Source organism: Cetorhinus maximus, chromosome 16 (genome assembly GCF_964194155.1).
Source record: "Cetorhinus maximus chromosome 16, sCetMax3.hap1.1, whole genome shotgun sequence".
NCBI lineage: Eukaryota > Metazoa > Chordata > Chondrichthyes > Lamniformes > Cetorhinidae > Cetorhinus > Cetorhinus maximus.
Genome location: NC_135894.1, coordinates 68,187,960 through 68,206,544, shown reverse-complemented (window position 1 = coordinate 68,206,544; position 18,585 = coordinate 68,187,960). Strand labels below are relative to the sequence as shown.

The window sequence follows — 18,585 nt, the reverse complement described above, 5'->3', positions numbered from 1 at the left end:
CGCCCCCTCCCTCCCTCTCTCGCCCGCCCCCCGCCCACCAGTCGGACGCTTTTGGGGCCTGCTTCTGCTGCCTCGTGCTCCACTCTGGAAGTCTGAGCCCCTGTTCCTGGCATCTCTTCCGCATGTGCACCTACCTCCTGGGCATCCCCTCCAATGAAAATAAATATTGAGGCCTCCTGAGGTCTGAGCCTCCCGTACCACACCCACACCGGCACACGAACCCTGAGCATCGACCCAGTCAAAATAGATGATGACATGGAGGGGGAAAATATACAGGCCTTTGGTTCCTTGAGGCCCCTTGGGTCTGGGACTGCTGAGGTCGAGCTCCCCCTGCCAGCTCTGAGCACCCACCAGTCTCCCCCGGCTCCAAACATCCACCAGCACCCACAGCTCCACACACGCATGCATTTTCCACATCTTTTGTCTTTTATCCCCACACCAGCCCCAAATACCCAATATCCCCCACCAGCCTTGAGCTGCCAACCCCCGCCCACCTCTGAGCACCCAATGCGGCCACTCCCCAGCCCGCCTACCCCAAGCACGCGCTTCAGGCACCCTGACCAAATTGAAATTGAGGCTGCCCAATGATGTGACACTTGTCCAATCATAGGCTGGTTTCACCCTACATAGGCTCCTTTCAACAGCCAATCAGTAGCCAATGCATGAAGAAACCAGCCTGTGATTGGATGAGCACCCTTTGAGCATTTTTAAAAATTCTGTCCAGGAAGTCTTAGAGACTTAGACGGTTGAGTCCAAGAACATGTTGGGCTGGATGAACATGCCTTGGGAGCCATATCTGGCCTGTGTGCTGGGCCTTGGGCAAGCCTGGTATAAACAGTTGAATTTTCATGAATAATATATATAAAATTTTGGTCAACATTTCTCAAAACATGAGATGGCTGGGGTGAAGAAAGGAGGGGGAGGGACAAGGTAAAATTGAGGAACGTGTACATCGTTTGGGTGGGAATAAAAGACAAAAGATGTAGAAAATGTGGGAGGTTTTTTCCAGCTTAAAGGTTTCTTAAAATCTCATTTGTTGCTAACTGAAGTATTACTGTGGTGGACCCTAACTTGCTGTAAATCTTTTAGTTTTGGAATTCTCTTCTGAACATTTTCGTTATGTGCCTAAGCAACAACGACAATTTCATTTATACAGTGCCTTTCATGTGGTTAAAATGTCTGTGCCTCACATGAGCATTTTGGGATGGAATTTGATACGAGCCACATCAACGTAAAGATAGAAATTTAAAGATGGTGAGAGTGGTAGTGTGACAGAGATTCAGGGAGGGAATTCCAGAGCTTGGGGCATGGGCAGCTGAAGACACAGCTGCTAATGGTGAAGTGATGAAAATCAGGAATGCACACGAAGCCAGAACTGGATTAACATTGAACCCCACAGCCCCCTGAGTTCTCTAGGTGGTTACAGAGATAGGGAGAGTGAGGCCATGGAGGGATTTCAACACAAGAATGAAACCCTTAAAGTCAAGGCAAATTTTGATTATGCAGGATAGTTGAAATTCTGACAGTGGAAATTTTCAGTAATACAAAATTTAATTGAGTAACTATTCTCTCCGATAAGCTGAAAAAGAAGTGTCCATTACAGAGACTTCTTTTATTTTCTTACCAACCCTATTTAATATTTCTGTGGTTTTAAAATTGTACTGCATTGCAGCTATTTATCTCTCACATTTACGTGTACAGATTGCTTCGAATTCTGACTGTAAAATGATGGAAAATTTTGAAATAAATGGAAATGATGGTTTATATTGTCAAAAGTGTGCACAAATATTTAAATAAAATTATCCAACTTAATCCGGTCATTTTTTTTCATTCACCACTCAATTTAGTAAATCCTCCTCCTTCCCTGTCCCATGGGGTAATACAGTTTTCTTTACCTTTGTGTAGCAGCTAAAGCAAAATTATATTTGTCATTTTACCAATCTGCATGTAGACTTTCCCAGATGGTGGAGAGCTCTGAACTGAACATATATGTTCGGAAGAAAATGTTGTGCCTGTGCTATATATACTGGCCATTTACCTTGGTTGCCAGTTCTCCGTCTACAGTGGATTATTGAAGTTTCACTTGATAAGGATTCTAACCAAGACCGGTATATTCTCTCCCCCCCACCCCATGTTATATAAACAACATAGATGACTATGTGGGGGGTAGGATTAGTAAGTTTGCGGATGACACAAAGATTGGCCGGGTGGTTAACAGTGAGGGTGAGTGTCTTGGGCTACAGGAAGATATAGACGGGATGGTCAAATGGGCAGATAATTGGCAGGTGGAATTTAACCCTGAAAAGTGTGAGGTGATACACTTTGGAAGGAGTAATTTGACAAGGAAGTATTCAATTAACGGCATGGCACTAGGAAGTTCTGAGGAACAAAGGGACCTTGGCCTGTGTGTCCATAGATCGTGGGGTGGTGAAAAAGGCATATGGGACACTGGTGAGGCCACAGCTGGAGTACTGTGTGCAGTTCTGGTTGCCACATTATAGGAAGGATGTGATTGCACTGGAGGGGGTGCAGAGGAGATTCACCAGGATGTTGCCTGGGATGAAACATTTAAGTTATGAAGAGAGGTTGGATAGACTTAGGTGTTTTCGTTGGAGCAGAGAAGACTGAGGGGCGACCTGATTGAGGTGTACAAGATTATGAGGGGCATGGACAGGGTGGATAGGGAGCAGCTGTTCCCCTTAGTTGAAGGGTCAGTCACAAGGGGGCATAAGTTCAAGGTGAGGGGCAGGAGGTTTAGGGGAGATGTGAGGAAAAACTTTTTTACCCAGAGGGTGGTGATGGTCTGGAATGCACTGCCTGGGAGAGTGGTGGAGGCGTGTTGCCTCACATCCTTTAAAAAGTATCTGGATGAGCACTTGGCATGTCATAACATTCAAGGCTATGGGCCAAGTGCTGGTAAATGGGATTAGGTAGGTAGGTCAGGTGTTTCTCATGTGTTGGTGCAGACTCTATGGGCTGAAGGGCCTCTTCTGCACTGTGATTCTGTTATCACCTATTTCAACTTATATTGAATGCTTAAACAAGCTTGAAATAATAAACTGTAAAAATGTAAATATTAAACCTAATGCATAGAATTAAATGTCCACATATTCAAAAAGTTTAACATTCCAGTATATAGCAACATTTGAATGAAGAGATTTGTAAGATTTCAGAACTGCTCAAAAGCACTAAATCTATTCATTTCTTTCTCGAGAAAACCCTAAAGGTTTAAGTTACACAATGACTTGCTGTCATTCATATTTCTGCCACATATTCTGGGCATAAAATTACATTTAGCTCTTAATATCATTTTAACATTTATCACCTCATTTTGAACCTTGGGTTCTTACTATTAAACACATTATTGGTTCTCAATAGCACCACCAACAGGAATTTGACGTTTCAATACTTGAGAGGAAATGAATCATTCACCATTCTTAAAACTTTAGCTTGTCTAGTTCTCGGGCTGAACCAGGCTGTCTGCAACATCTGCATTCTATTTGACCCGAAGCCGAGCTTCCAACTCCATACCTTACGTCTTTTTAACATCAGCCTTGCTTCAGCTCATCCATGCCTTTGGAATAGTCAACTCTGAAGATGGCAATGCACCACCGATCAGCCTTTCAACTTGCAGCCTCCATTGACTTATGCTCAAGCAAAACTCTGCTGTTTGTACCCTACCTTGTACCAAGTACTATTCACCCATTATCAGTGGCTGAGGTTCATTTGGGTATGCTTCAATTTTAAAATTCTCACTTGTTTTGAAATCCCTCACGGCCTCCCCTCCCCCTATCTCTGTAACCTCCTGCAACCCCCTGAGAACTCTTCATCCAATTCTGTCCTCATACTTCCCCACTTCCTTCATCTGGAGATTGGCTCCCATCTTGGCTCGAAGCTCTGGAATTCCCCATCACCCCCCACCCTCCCTTACTCCCCACTTCACAACCAATCCTCACTTCCCACAAAACCCCTCTACCTTTCCTGCTTTAAGATACTGCTTAAAACCTACCTCTTTGACCAAGTTTTTAGTCATTTGTACTAACATAGTTCTCTGTAGCATAAGCGTTTTACTGCGTTAAAGATTCCAGTTGATTTTGAAATGTAATTTATAGAATTAAGCATAATCTTGACTGACAGTTTTCAACCACTAATTCTGTTGCAAAGTATTTGGCACATCACTTTTTTAGCTTTTAAAACAAGTATTGTATTAACCTGTATTTGTTTTACACAATCTGGTTCCCGCCTCACCTTGCTTCAACTCCACTGCACTGAACTCCATGCAACTTGTATTATGCTGCAAGGCACTTAGATTTCAAAGTGGTTTTAAACTGTAGCTTTGCTTTGGGATTCACAATATCTTCCTGGAAACAAATAAGTTTTTCGGAAGGAATTCAGTTTGTAGACTCTACTGCATTCCAGTTTTGTGTCAGGCAAAACACAACCCTGTTTCTTTTCCTCATCTTTCGTTTATTGCAAGGAAGTGTCTCTTACCATTCTTTGTAAATAACGTTTTTTGTTGGCTTGATTAGTCTTATGTTTTGGAAGCAATGACCTTGTTCAGAAGACTATTTATGTGTAGGCTTTTAAATGAGTATCTGTGGGACACCCAACCATGCAGTATGCCATAACTGAGCATAAACTTGTGCTCATTGCCACTCACGCATGTTCTTCCAGATGGCATTTGTGGAGAGTGAACAAGGGCATCAATCTTATGGAGGATTTTTTATACCACATTATTGTTTCTTCTCCCAATCTCAAATAATAAATCATTTAACTATAAGTTCTAAATTGCTTCCTGTAATTTGATATTCATACAACATCTCTAGTCACAAATTGTGATTGGTGCATTTTTGGAGCACAGTGCTTCACAATGCCTCAAATCATGGCCTATGTAGCCTGATCAGGGACTGCTAGCTATAGATGCTGGGTGCCTGAAACAAACATATCAAATAGATTGGAAGGGTCTGTGTGGTTATATATTTATATATAATGATAATTGCAAACTTTTTTCTCCTTCTAGAAAGATGAAGTGTACCTCAACTTGGTGCTAGACTATGTTCCGGAAACTGTGTACAGAGTTGCCAGACATTACAGCCGAGCCAAGCAGACACTCCCGATGATTTATGTAAAAGTAAGGAATTTAATGTGTACTTTTTTTGCATCAAATCGCCTATTTTAATGTTTTACTTCATTGTTTCATTTGTGCTTTGCACCATACTTTGTCTAACACCTACTTGTATGTCCCTAATTATGTTGGAAAACAGGTGCATTCTGAGGTGATGTATTAATTTAGTTGTCAGATTTTGCAGCAAGATGGCATATTCAGTCACACAGCAATCCATCTGGATGACCAACAGGAACTGATGTCCCATTTGACAGCTGTAAATTTTATTGAAATTCTGAGACATGTAGATTTGAGGATCCAAAGGTGTGGCTTGTTAACTTAAATTAGGCTCCCAATCTTAGTTGCTTTTTAATGGTTTCTGTGGGTAGGCAGAACAGTGTGCCTCTTTTTGGAGTTCTTAGTCTATACTTTAAGAATAAGATTGTTAGTAAATTTCCAATTGTATTAGTCCACTTTTAATCCATCAGCATTGATGGTTTAAAACGACAGACTACCAGAAGCTTAGGGTCATGCTTACAGAATGAATGGAGTGTTCCACAAAGTGGTCACCCAATGTAGAGCAGTCTATATTATGAGCAGTGAATACAGTGTACTAAATTGAAAAAAAATCAACTAAATTGCTGTTTCATCTGGAAGGAGTGAGAGGAGATAGGGCAGGTGTTGCAAGGTCATCAAACGGAAATGTTAATTCTGTTTCTCTCTCCTCAGATGCTGACTGAACTGCTAAATATTTCCAGCATTATCTGTTGTTTCAGATTTCCAGTATTCATAGTATTTTGCTATTCTTAATGATATGCACTAAATTGCAGTTCTGAAAGAAACGATAACTTTTAAGATTCTTTGCAAATGGTTGCATTTTTTTGCAATTCGTCAACACACTTCCATTTTAAACCTGTTTATTTTTAAAATTACTTATCTAATGAACTTTTGAGCTCACTCCTTCATGTTATGATCTCGAGGGAGACCATTAACTTTTAAAAGAAAATTCAAACTCCCCAGTTATTAACTGAGAGAATTAAACCACAAGATTTCACATTTTAAACAGAACTTTTACTTTACACAAATTAAGCAAAGCAAGTACTACTAACAACACTATTTCATAAACCCTTATCCTTTAAGCCCAAAAATCCCAATGGGTGACTCCCTGTTCTATTTTTATTTCCACCTGAGAGTGCCCCAATGCTTTCCAGGATCTGGAAGATTCCTTCATTTCTCCTGGGTCCAAACCAAGGTGTGCCACAGCTCTTAGGAATTCACTTTGATTGTCCTCAGTGCCCCTGCTATTCTCCAAGGTATGAGATTTCTTGGGGTCCTTCCACTAGCATTCGGCTGGGTGACCTTCCAACTCTCAAGCACCTAACGATTGTGGACACTCTAACTTAAGCATGGGACTCACTGCCTTCTTTCTTAGTGTTCTACACTGCTGGCGGCTTTCTCTCTCTACTGGTTTCCAAGCTGTTCCAGCGCCAGATGTAAACCACCTGTTTTCTGTGAAAAATCACACTGATAAACTCAAAACAAAAGGGTTCCCCCCCCCCCCCCACTTCAGCTTATCCTAATTGCAATGTGACACACCTGGGATGCCCTAGATAGAGATGTAAACTAATTATCTCTCACTCCCAGACCTGTCCTTTGATCTGAAAAGTATATGAATACTTGAAGACCTTCCCTTGTTTATCAGTTGCTTTCCAACCTTTCTTTAATCTGGGGAAATACATGAATAATTTAAACCTTATGGAGACAACTGTAGATATCTCATCACCGCAAAGGAACTCGGAAAGGGGCCATCCATTGTTTAATGTTTTCCCATTCTAAACCTGACCTTATTAAATAAACATTGGCCACCCTTCGAATATGATCTCTTTAGGTCAGTTTACCAACTTCTTAAACTCAGGCTTTTTCCCATTTACTTTGTATTTAACAATGCAATCCCAAAGCTAAAAGTTATACTCCTAAAACAAACAAATCATGAAGCTAGACATTTTCACAATACTGACAATAGGATATGTCAGCAATAAAGGGCTGTGGATGCAGGAAGGATGTACCTGATGGTGGGGGAGTCCAGAACCAGGGGTCACAGTCTGAGGATACTGGGTGGACCATTTAGAACTGAGATGAGGAGAAATTTTTTCACCCAGAGAGTGGTGAACCTGTGGAATTCGCTACCACAGAAAGTAGTTGAGGCGAAAACATTGTATTTTTTCAAGAAGGAGTTAGATATAAGCTCTTGGGGCAAAAGGGATCAAAGGATATGGGGAGAAAGTGGGAGCAGGCTATTGAGTTGGATGATCAGTCATGATCATAATGAATGGCGGAGAAGGCTCTCAGGACTGAATGGCTGCCGCCTCCTATTTTCTATGTTTCTATGTTTCATAAGTGAACAGCAATGTTCAGGAAGGGCGCATTATATACTCCACAAACTACTTTTACGGTTTTTTTTTTAAAAGGACCTGTGTAACATATGAATATACATGCATTAAATTAATTGAATTAAATTTATTTTTAAAAATTCTGATTCTTCTCCCTTTAATATTGTTGAAGTATCTCTCATGATTAGCAGTAGGTCATAATGGTCATCAGTTTCTGTGAACTGTGAATGGTTTGTTGCTGTTTTTCTGAGAGCTGTTACATTAGGAGTTTGTTTCAGGCTGTGAAACCTTCCAATTGCTCCAAAAACCCTTTGGACTCTGATAAATTATGAATAATTTATAGAATGGCAGATGGGTTAATCTGTAGTATCAAATGTATACAGCTGTTTAAAATCGAGCAGTTTTTATTAGCCATCAAATGTTAGGCTTTTACTCATTCACGGGATGTGGCTTCGCTGGCTGGGCCAGCATTTATTGCCCATCCCTTAAGAAGGTGGTGGTGAGCTGCCGCCTTGAACTGCTGAGGTCCATGTAGTGTAGGTACACCCACAGTGCTGTTAGGAAGGGAGTTCCAGGATTTTGGCCCAGCGACAGTGAAGGAACAGCTTTATATTTCCAAGTCAGGATGGTGAGTGACTTGGAGGGGAATTTCCAGGTGGTGGTGTTCCCATCTATCTGCTGCCCTTATCCTTCTAGATGGGTTTGGAAGGTGCTGTTTAAGGAACCTTGGTGAGTTCTTGCAGTGCATCTTGTAGATGGTACACACTGCTGCTACTGTGCGTCGGTGGTGGAGGGAGTGAATGTTTGTGGAAGGAGTTGGATTTGTCCTGCTTTTTGTGTACAAGACATACCTGGGCAATTTTCCACATAGCCTGGTAGATGCCTGAGCTGTAGCTGTACTGGAGCAGCTGGACTAGGGGCGCGGCAAATTCTGGAGCGCAAGTCATCAGTTATATTGCCGGAATGTTGTCAGGGCCCTTGGCTTTTGCAGTAACCGGTGCCTTCAGCCATTTCTTGATATCACGTGGAGTGAATCAAATTGGCGAAGGCTGGCATTTGTGATGCCAGAGGAGGCCGAAATGGATCATCCTCACGGCACTTTTGGCTGAAGATTGTAGCAAATGCTTCCACCTTATCTGTTGCACTGATGTGCTGGGCTCCTCCATCATTGAGGATGGGGATATTTGTGGAGCCTCTTCCTCCAGTGAGTTGTTTTATTGCCCACTACCATTCACAACTGGATGTGGCAGGACTGCAGAACTTAGATCTGATCCGTTGATTGTGGGATCGCTTAGCTCTGTCCACCACTTGCTGCTTATGCTGTTTGGCAAACAAGTGCTCCTGTGTTATAGCTTCACCAGGTTGATACCTCATTTTTAGGTATGCCTGGCATGCCCTCCTGCACTCTTCATGGAACCAGGGTTGATCCCCTGGCTTGACGGTAATTGTAGATTGGGGGATATGCCAAGCTATGAGGTTACAGATTATGTTTGAGTACAGTGTTGATGGCCCACAGCACCTCATGGATGCTCAGTCTTGAGTTACTAGATGTGTTTGATCTCTACCCCATTTAACACATTGATAGTGTCATACAACACAATGGGGGGTATCTTCAGTGTGAAGGTGGGACTTTGCCTGCACAAAAACTGTGCGGTGGCCGCTCCTGCTGACACTGTCACGGACAGATGCATCTGCGGCAGGCAGGTTGGTGAGGATGAGGTCAAGTATGTTTTTCCCTCTAGTTAGTTCCTTCACCACCTGCCACAGACCCAGTCTAGCAACTGTCATTTAGGACTCTGCCAGCTCCCCGTCTAATATTGTTGTTATTTTTACCAAAGGCTCTAAATTGCCTATGCTTTAGTCTGTTGATGTCATAATTGTCCCAGGCTTGCAATCTCATATTATCTGTAGTCTTTGGAAATTAACCAATACGGTTACACTAGGGTCGGTGTAGGGGGTGGGGTCCTTCTATATTTCACTTTTGCCCTGACGATAAGAGTACTTCAGTCATATCTTGGATATTGCAATTATACATTTAGATTCTATCTTGATTTGACAGCTCTACAAGCAGAAAGTTTTTGAATTGGAGATTAGTATGGCAAGATTTTCCTAATTCTTCAAATCCAGGGCAAACGTGCCTGCAGCCTGAGGAACCTTGGCTCAGAGCCATTGACCTGGAGGCCGAGGCGCAGAAACTGCAATGCATCAGGGAGAGAGAAAGTTACCTGGACGCTTTGTATCAGGAGGCAGTCACATCCCTTAGGACAGGGTTTTCTGACATGATCAGGAGCAGGAAGGTGTGACTGCGAATGAGGCAAGTATGGGGACCTAGAATGTAAAAGTGGAGGGACCTCAGCCTTTGCAATTGTCAACCGGTTTGACGTTCTTGCAACCTGTATGGATGAGGCTGCAGGGTGGATGAGTATGAGATGGCACCATGATACAGGAAGCCACCCAACCAGGGGGAAGTTACTAGGAATGTAGTGGTAGTTGGGAACAGTATAGTCAGGGAGATAGACACAGTTTTCTGCAGCCGAGAACTTGGAGTCCAGATGGCTGTATTGCCTGCCCAGTGCAAGGGTTTGGAACATTTGTTCTGGGTTGGAGAGGAACTTGCAGTTGGAGGAGGAAGATCCAGTGGTTGTGGTCCACATGGGTACCAATGACGCAGGCAGAACCAGGAAAGAGGTTCTGCTGAGAGAATATGAGCAGCTAGGGGCTAAATTTAAAAATTTCAAAAGGTAATAGGCTCTGGATCACTACCTAAGCCAGGAGCAAATGGGCACAGGATAAATCAGATTAGAGAGTTAAATGTGTGGCTCAAAGATTGGTGTGGGAGAAATGGGTTTTGATTCATGGGGCACCGGCACCAGTACTAGGGAAAGTGGGAGGCTGTACCATTGGGATGGTATTTACCTGGAACATACTGGGACTAGTGTTCCGAGTGGCGAGTCATATAACTAGAGCAGTAGCGAGGGCTTTAAACCATATACTTGGGGCAAGGGATCAAGTTTGGAAAGATTTAATAAATAGAGAAGCCAATGCAAAAGAGCAAGGTAATAATTAAGGAAATGACAAGGGGAGAGGGTGGTGTAATAGCAGTGTCACTGGACTAGTAATCCAGAGACCCAGGGTAAAGCTCTGGGGACCTAGGTTCAAATCCCACCACAGCAGATAGTGGAATTTGAATTCAGTAAAAATATGAACTTAAAACTCTAGTTGTAAAAACCCACCTGGTTCACTAATCCCCTTTAGGGAAGGAAATCTGCCATCCTGGTCTGGCCTACATGTGATTCCAGGTCCACAGCAATGTGGTTGACTCCTAAATGCCCTCTGAAGTGGCCTTGCAAACCACTTACAAACTTGCAAGTCTACCGGAAATGAACCCAGATAGACCACTGAATCGGTCTAGGCACCAGAAACGACAACGGCAAACCTGATGCCCCTGCAAAGTCGTCCTTACTAACATTTGGGGGGGTGGGGGGGTGTGGGGTGGGGGGGATTGTGTGCCAAAATTGGGAGAGACTACTCAAACTTATGGAATCATGCCAGTCCCACCGGCAGAAGAGATCCAGCAGCACAGTGATGTACAGTCGGGAGTGAGTTGCCCTGGGAGTACTCAACATTGACCCTGGACCCCATGAAGTCTCATGGCATCAGGTCAAATGTGGGTACAGAAACCTCCTGCTTATTACCATGTACCCCGCACTGATGAATCAGTACTCCTCCATGTTGAACACCACCTGAAGGAAGCACTTAGGGTCGCAAGGGCACAGAATGTAATCTGGGTGGGGGACTTCAATGTCCATCATTAGCATCTGAAGCATTAGTACCATTACTGACCGAGCTGGCCAATTCCTAAAGAACATAGGCTGCTAGAGTAGGTACATGGCAGGTGGTGAGGGAAAAACAACATACTTGACCTCATCCTCACCAACCTGCCTGTCGCAGATGCCTCAGTCCGTGATCTTATTGGTAGGAGTGACCACTGCACAGTCCTTGTAGAGACAAAGTCCCATCTTCACTTAGAGGATCCCTCCATCACGTTGTGGCGCAAACACTCTGCTAAATGATTTAGATTTCGGACAGATCTAGCAACTTGACTGGGCATCCATGAGGCGCTGTGGGCCATCAGCAGCAGCAGAATTGTATTCAGCCATAATCTTTAACCTCATCTCCCCCACTCTATCATTACCAAGCCAGGGGATCAACCCTGGTTCAATGAGGAGTGCAGGAGGGCATGCCAAGAGCAGCACCAAGTGTACCTAAAAATGAGGTGTCAACCTGGTGAAGCTACGACTCGGGACTACTTGCATGCCAAACAGCGTAAGCAGCATGCGATAAACAGAGCTAAGCAATCTCACAATCAATGAATCAAATCGAAGCTCTGTAGTCCTGCCACATCCAGTTGTGTATAGTGATGGACAATCAAACAATTCACTGGAAGAGGAGGTTCCACAAATATCCCTATCCTTGATGATGGAGGAGCCCAGCACATCAGTGCAAAGATAAGGCAGAAGCATTTGCAACTATCTTCAGCCAGAAATGCCAAGTGGGTGATCCATCTCGGCCTCCCCTGGATGTGCCCCATCATCACAGATGCCAGTCTTCAGCCAATTCGATTCTCACCACATGATATCAAGAAAAAGCTGAAGGCACTGGATACTGCAAAGGCTATGGGCCCTGGCAACATTCTGGCCACAGTACTGAAGACTTGTGCTCCAGAACTTGAAGCACCCCTAGCCAAGCTGTTCCAGTACAGCTACAACACTGGCATCTACCCAGCAATGTGGAAAATTGCCCAGGTATTTCATGTAAACACAAAGCAGGCTCCATCAGTCTACTCTCGATCATCAGTAAAGCGACGGAAGGGGTCATCGACAGTGCTATCAAGCGGCACTTGCTTAGCAATAACCTCACTGAAGCTCAGTTTTGGGTTCCATGGGATCTCTGAGCTCCTGACCTCGTAACAGCCTTGGTTCAAAAAAATGGACAAAAGAGCTGAACTCCAGAGGTGAGGTGAGAGTGACTGCCCTTGACATCAAGGCAGCATTTGACTGAGTATGGCCTTGAGGAGCCCTAGCAAAACTGGTGTCAGTGGGAATCGGGAGGGAAAACACTGCTGTTTGGAGTCATACCTTGCACAAAGGAAGATGATGTGGCTGTTGGCGGTCTATCATCTCTGTTCTGGGACATCACTGCAGGAGTTCCTCAGGGTAGTATCCTAGGCCTAACCATCTTCGGCTGCTTCATCAATGATCTTTCTTCCATCATAAGGTCAGATTGTGCAATCATCAGCCAAAACGCCCAGTGTTCAGCATCATTCGCGATTCCTCGGATACTGAAGCAGTCCATGTCAAAATGCAGCAAGGCCTGCACAATTTCCAGGCTTGGGCTGACAAGTGGCAAGTAGCATTTGCGCTGCAGAAGTGACAGACAATGACCATCTCCAATGAGAGAATCTAACCATTGCCCCTTGATATTCGATGGCATTACCATCACTAAATTTTTTTTTCTGGTCATGGGATGTGGGCATCACTGGCCAGGCCAGCATTTATTACCCATCCCTAGTTCAGAGGGCATTTGAGTCAATCACATTGCTGTGGGCCTGGAGTTACATGTAGGCCAGACCAGGTAAGGAGAGCAGATTTCCTTCCCCAAAGGACATGGGTTTTTACAACAATTGACAATGGCTTTATGGTCGTCATTAGACTTTTAATTCCAGATTATTATTAAATTCAAATTCCACCATCTGCCATGGCAGGATTTGAAACCTGGTCCCTGGAGCGTTACCCTGGTTTTCTGGATTACGAGTCCAGCGACAATACCACTACACCATCACTAAATCCCCCACTCTCAACACCCAGAAGGTTACCCCATTGACCAGAATGACCAGTGAACTGGACTAGCCACATAAATACTGTGGCTGCAAGAGCAGGCCAGAGGCTAGGAATTCTGCAGTGAGTAACTCACCACCTGACTCCACGAAGCCTGTCCATCATCTACAAGGCACAAGTCAGGAGTGTGATGGAATACTCTCCACTTGCCTGGATGAGTGTAGCTCCAACAATACTCAAGAAGCTCAACACCATCCAGGAAAAAGCAGCCCACTTGATTGGCACTCCATCCACAAACATTCACTCCCTCCACCACCGATGCAGTGGCAGCAGTGTGTACTATCTACAAGATGCAGTGCAAGAACTCATCAAGGCTCCTTAGCGCTTTCCAAACCCACAACCACTACCATCTAGAAGGGCATGTGTGTACTATCTACAAGATGCAGTGCAAGAACTCATCAAGGCTCCTTAGCGCTTTCCAAACCCACAACCACTACCATCTAGAAGGGCATGGGCAGCAGGTACATGAGCACCACCAACTGGAAGTTCCCCTCCAAGCCACACAGCATCTTGACTTGGAACTATATCGCCGTTCCTTCACTGTTGCTGAGTCAAAATCCTTGAACTCCTTCCCTAACAGAACTGTGGGTGTAGCTATACCACATGAACTGCAGCGGTTCAGGAAGATAAATCACTACCATAGTCTCAGGGGCAATTAGGGATGGGCAATGAATGCTAGCTTAGCCAGCGATGCCCACATCCCATGAATGAATGATGAAGGGTCAGAGTATACAAAGCTTAAGCGTGCACCAGCAGATAAGGCTCAAAGTTGCAATAAAAGCAAAAAGGCAGAACTGAAGGCTTTGTAACTGAATGTACGTAGCATTTGTAACATAACAGATGAATTGATTGCACAGATAGAAATGTATGATATGTTAGCCATTACAGAGATGTGGTTTCAGGATGACAAAGACTGGGACCTGAATATTCAAGGCACATACTTAGGAAGGACAGGAAGCTAGGAAAAGGTGGAAAAGCAGCTGTGTTAATTAAAGATGACATTGTTACAATAGAGAGAGAGAGATGACCTTCTGTTCTGGAGATCAAGATGCAGAATCAGTTTGGGTAGAGATGAGAAATAGTAAAGGTAAGAAGTCACTTGTGGGAATGGTTTATAGGCCCTCACTATAGAACAGGATATAGAGGAAGAAATAATGAGGGCTTCTGAGAAAGGTACAGCAATAATCATGGGTGATTTTAATCTACATATAGATTGCATAAATCAGCATGGCAAAGGTAGCCTGGCTGATGAGTTCATAGTGTTTTTGGGATGGTTTCTTAGAGCAGCACATTTTAGCACCAACTAGACAGCAAGTTGTATTAGATCTGATAATGTACAATGAGACAGGATTAATTAATGACCTTATAGTGAAGGTGCCCCTAGATAGCAGTGATCATAATGTAATTGAATTTCACATTCAGTTTGAGGGAGAGAGGAGTCAATCTAAGACTAGTGTTTTGAATTTAAATAAGGGCAATTATGAGGGCATAAAGACAGAGCGAGCTGATGTGAACTGGGGAATTAGGTTAAGGGATAGGTCAGTAGAGATGCAGTGGCAGACATTTAAGGAGATATTTCAGAATACTCAGATAAGATACATTCTATGAGAGAGAGAGACTCTTATGGGAAGGACACACCATCCATGGCTAACTAAAGAAAGATAGTATCAAACTGGAAGAAAAAGGAATAATTCTGCAAAGATGAGTGGCTGGTCAGAAGATTGGACAGAATAAAAGAACAGCAAAAAATGTCTAAAAGGTTAATAAGGAGGGAGAAATTAGAGCACAAGAGAAAGCTAGCTAGACGTCTAAAAACAGATAGTAAGGGTTTCTACAGGTATTTAAAAAGGAAAAGAGTAAGTAGAGTGAGTGTTGGTCCCCTAGAGAGTGAGAATGGGGAATTAATAATGGAAAATGAAGATATGGCGGATGAACTGAACAGATTTTTTGTGTCTGTCTTCACTGTAGAGGATACAAATAACATCCCAGAAATAATTGCTCATCAGGAGGTGAAAGTAATTAGGAAAGCTAATAGAATGTTATCATTCATTGCAAGGGGAATTGAATACAAAAATAGGGAGGTTATGTTTCTGTTGAACATGACACTGGTGAGACCACATCTGGAGTACTCTGTACGGTATTGGTCTCCTTATTTAAGGAAAGATGTAAATGCATTGGAAGCAGTTCAGAGAAGGTTTACTAGACTAATACCAGGAATGGGTGGGTTGTCTTATGAGGAAAGGTTGGACAGGCTAGGCAGAGTTTAGAGGAGTAAGAAATCTTTTGAAACCTTTAAGCTCCTGAGGGGTCTTGATAGGGTGGATGTGGAGAGGATGTTTCCTTGTTTGGGAGGAAACTAAGGGTCACTGTTTAAATATGAGGGGTCGCTCACTTAAGACATGAGGAGAATTTTTTTTCTGAGGGTCGTGAGCCTTTGTAGCTCTTCCTCAAAAGGCGGTGGAAGTAGAGTCTTTGAATATTTTTAAGGCAGAACTATATAGATTCTTGTTAAGAAAGGGGGTGAAAGGTTATCGGGGATAGGCAGGAATGTGGAGTTGAGGTTACAATCAGATCAGCCATGATCTTATTGAATGGGGGAGCAGACTAGAGGGGTCATGTGGCCTACTACTTCTAATGCGTATGTCTATATGTTTGCGTAAGTAGGTTGAAAGTGTTATGGCACAGCCGATGGTAAATGCTAAGTTGTTCAAATCCTAGAGGGAAACCTGAGACAACTGCCACAGCTATGTTTGCAATTTGTATGTTTTGAGAAGCAGGCTTTGAATTCAGTGGTAATAAGACCACCGAGCCTTGTAGGTTTTTACAAAACTAGATTAAACATTTATTAATAAGAGAAATGCTTTTAAGCACATACATCTATCTACAAATTGCTACTATAATAACTTCTAAATCCCCTAATTAATCTGACTCCCAGTTACGTCTCCATTAAGGCAACAGTAAAACATATAGATTTTAAAAGACCCAGGCAAAGAAACATGCCCTGAACAATCCAATTCAAAGTGAGTTTCCTTAACTTCAGTTCTTTGTACACAGCAGCTTGAGGCTTGGATGCTGAAGGTGTTTCACACTTGTAAGATCTTAAAATGCCTACCTACCTTTACACACAGCCTTCACTCCTTTTTACACATTTTCCCCTTTGAATGCAAATTCCCATTGTTGCACTACTTCTTTGGACTTTACCTTTCTAATAATAAAAATCTCTCATAGTACGAAGTTTACCAGCAATCTTTGGGAAAAATAAACATACTGTTTCTTAACTTTCCTTGGCTAGGTGTAATATTTCACTCCCTCTCTTTGAACCCAAGCTAGTCTGGTTTATTTAAAATGCAAATGTGCCCTTTACCTCTTACATTCTGCAACTTCCCCCATGTTTACCAACTTAACATTTCAAACCTAGCTTATCTTCTGATAGATCAAAGCCTTCAGACCAGCTGCCTTTAATTCAATTAAGCCACACACACCTCACTTTTACTCTACTGTACAATAAATTCCAATAACATTGAGAATTATTATATCTTCCTGACATCCCCCTTCTTATAAAAAATGAACCGCCATATTTTAAACCGACGGCTTCATTTTCTGAACTCCTCTGACATTACCTCTTATACTTATTACACTATTACATTACCAGATACATGCATTAACTTAATATTTACACAAATCCTTGGTATCAACAGAAATCATTCTAGTCCAGTGTCCAGGTTTTTAAATGCCCAGTTTTCCCTTCAAGCTTCAAACTCTTGACGCATCTGCAGTCAGATTTTCTCATCTTGCTACATGTATAATCTGTAGATTAAATGGTTGCAGTAATAAACTCTCTCTGCATAGCCTTCCACTTCTGTATCGAAATTTGTCCAGAAACTTTAAAGGATTGTGGCCTGTATAAACAATTGTTTCTGACGAATTGTTTGCAACATAAATCTCAAAATGCTGCAATGCTAACAGCAAACCCAAAGTCTCCTTTTTGATTGTTGAATATCTTCTGTTGTACGTTCAACTTCTGTGAAAAATACCCTATCGGTTTTTCAATTCCAATGTCATCATCTTGTAACAGTACGACCCCAATGTCTATATCACTTGCGTCAATGGCCAACTCAAATTGTTTGGTGTAATTGGGTACTGTCAAAACGGGTGTCGTGGTTAATACAGTTTTTCAAAATGGCACGTGCCTTCTGACACTCCTGTGCCCATTGAAACTTCTTGTTCTCTTTTAATAGTTCAGTGAGTAGAACAACCACACTGCTAAAATTTGGTACAAATTTCCGATTAAACGCACTCATGCCCAGGAACATCAAAACTTCTCGTTTTGTTGTAGGCACGGGGAAATCCGTGATAGCCTTGGCTTTCACATTTCTTGGAGCCACCATACCATGTCCAATAATATGACCTAGATACATAACTTGCACTTTTGCAAATTCACTTTTAGCCAAATTCACCACCAAATTAGCTTCTTGTAATCGAGTAAATGCTCCTCCCACATCTGACTGAAAACTATCAAGTCGTCAATATAAACAGCACAATCGCTCAGACCTGCAATTATACTTTGTCTATGAAATGTTGCAGGTGCATTTTTCATACCAAACGGCATGACTTTAAACTGATATAGTCCATCTGGCATCACAAAAGCTGATATCTCCTTTGCTCTCTCCAATAACGGTACTTGCCAATATCCTTTTAGCAAGTCAATCTTTGGTAAATTTTGATTGTCCCACTTTCTCAATACAATCTTCCAGCCGTGGTATAGGATATGAATCTGCTTTTGTCACCGCATTCACCTTTTGGTAGTCCACACACAGTCTTTGTGTTCCATCTGGTTTCAATACCAACACAATGGGCTACTCCAGTTACTGCAACTAGACTCCATGATATCATTTTGAAGCATGAATTCAATTTCTTTCTGTACTTATGATAACTTTGCCAGATTTAATCTACAAAGATGTTGCCTTAGTGAAGATGAAACTTCTACAGACACATCATGTATAGCTAAATTTGTCCTCCCCAACTTATTTCCACAAATAGATTTGTGTGACCTCAATTGCTTCTCCAAATCACTTTGACACTTGTCTGGAAGGTAACTCAATATCACATTTAAATTTTCAAGTACCCCCTCATTACCAATTTGATTAGAGGAAAATCAATTTCAGAATCCTGCATTACTACTTCTTTCTCATTA

General features: G+C 42.6%; 1 protein-coding gene across 1 annotated transcript in view; it reads left to right on the top strand.

Annotated features, from left to right (window-relative positions):
• gsk3ba (glycogen synthase kinase 3 beta, genome duplicate a) overlaps positions 1 to 18,585 on the top strand; it is a 173,650-nt gene that overhangs the window by 104,578 nt on the left and 50,487 nt on the right. Inside the window, exon 4 of the mRNA XM_078559969.1 lies at positions 5,021 to 5,131. Coding sequence (XP_078416095.1) covers positions 5,021 to 5,131 — 111 coding nt within the window. The remainder of the gene's footprint in view (positions 1 to 5,020; positions 5,132 to 18,585) is intronic.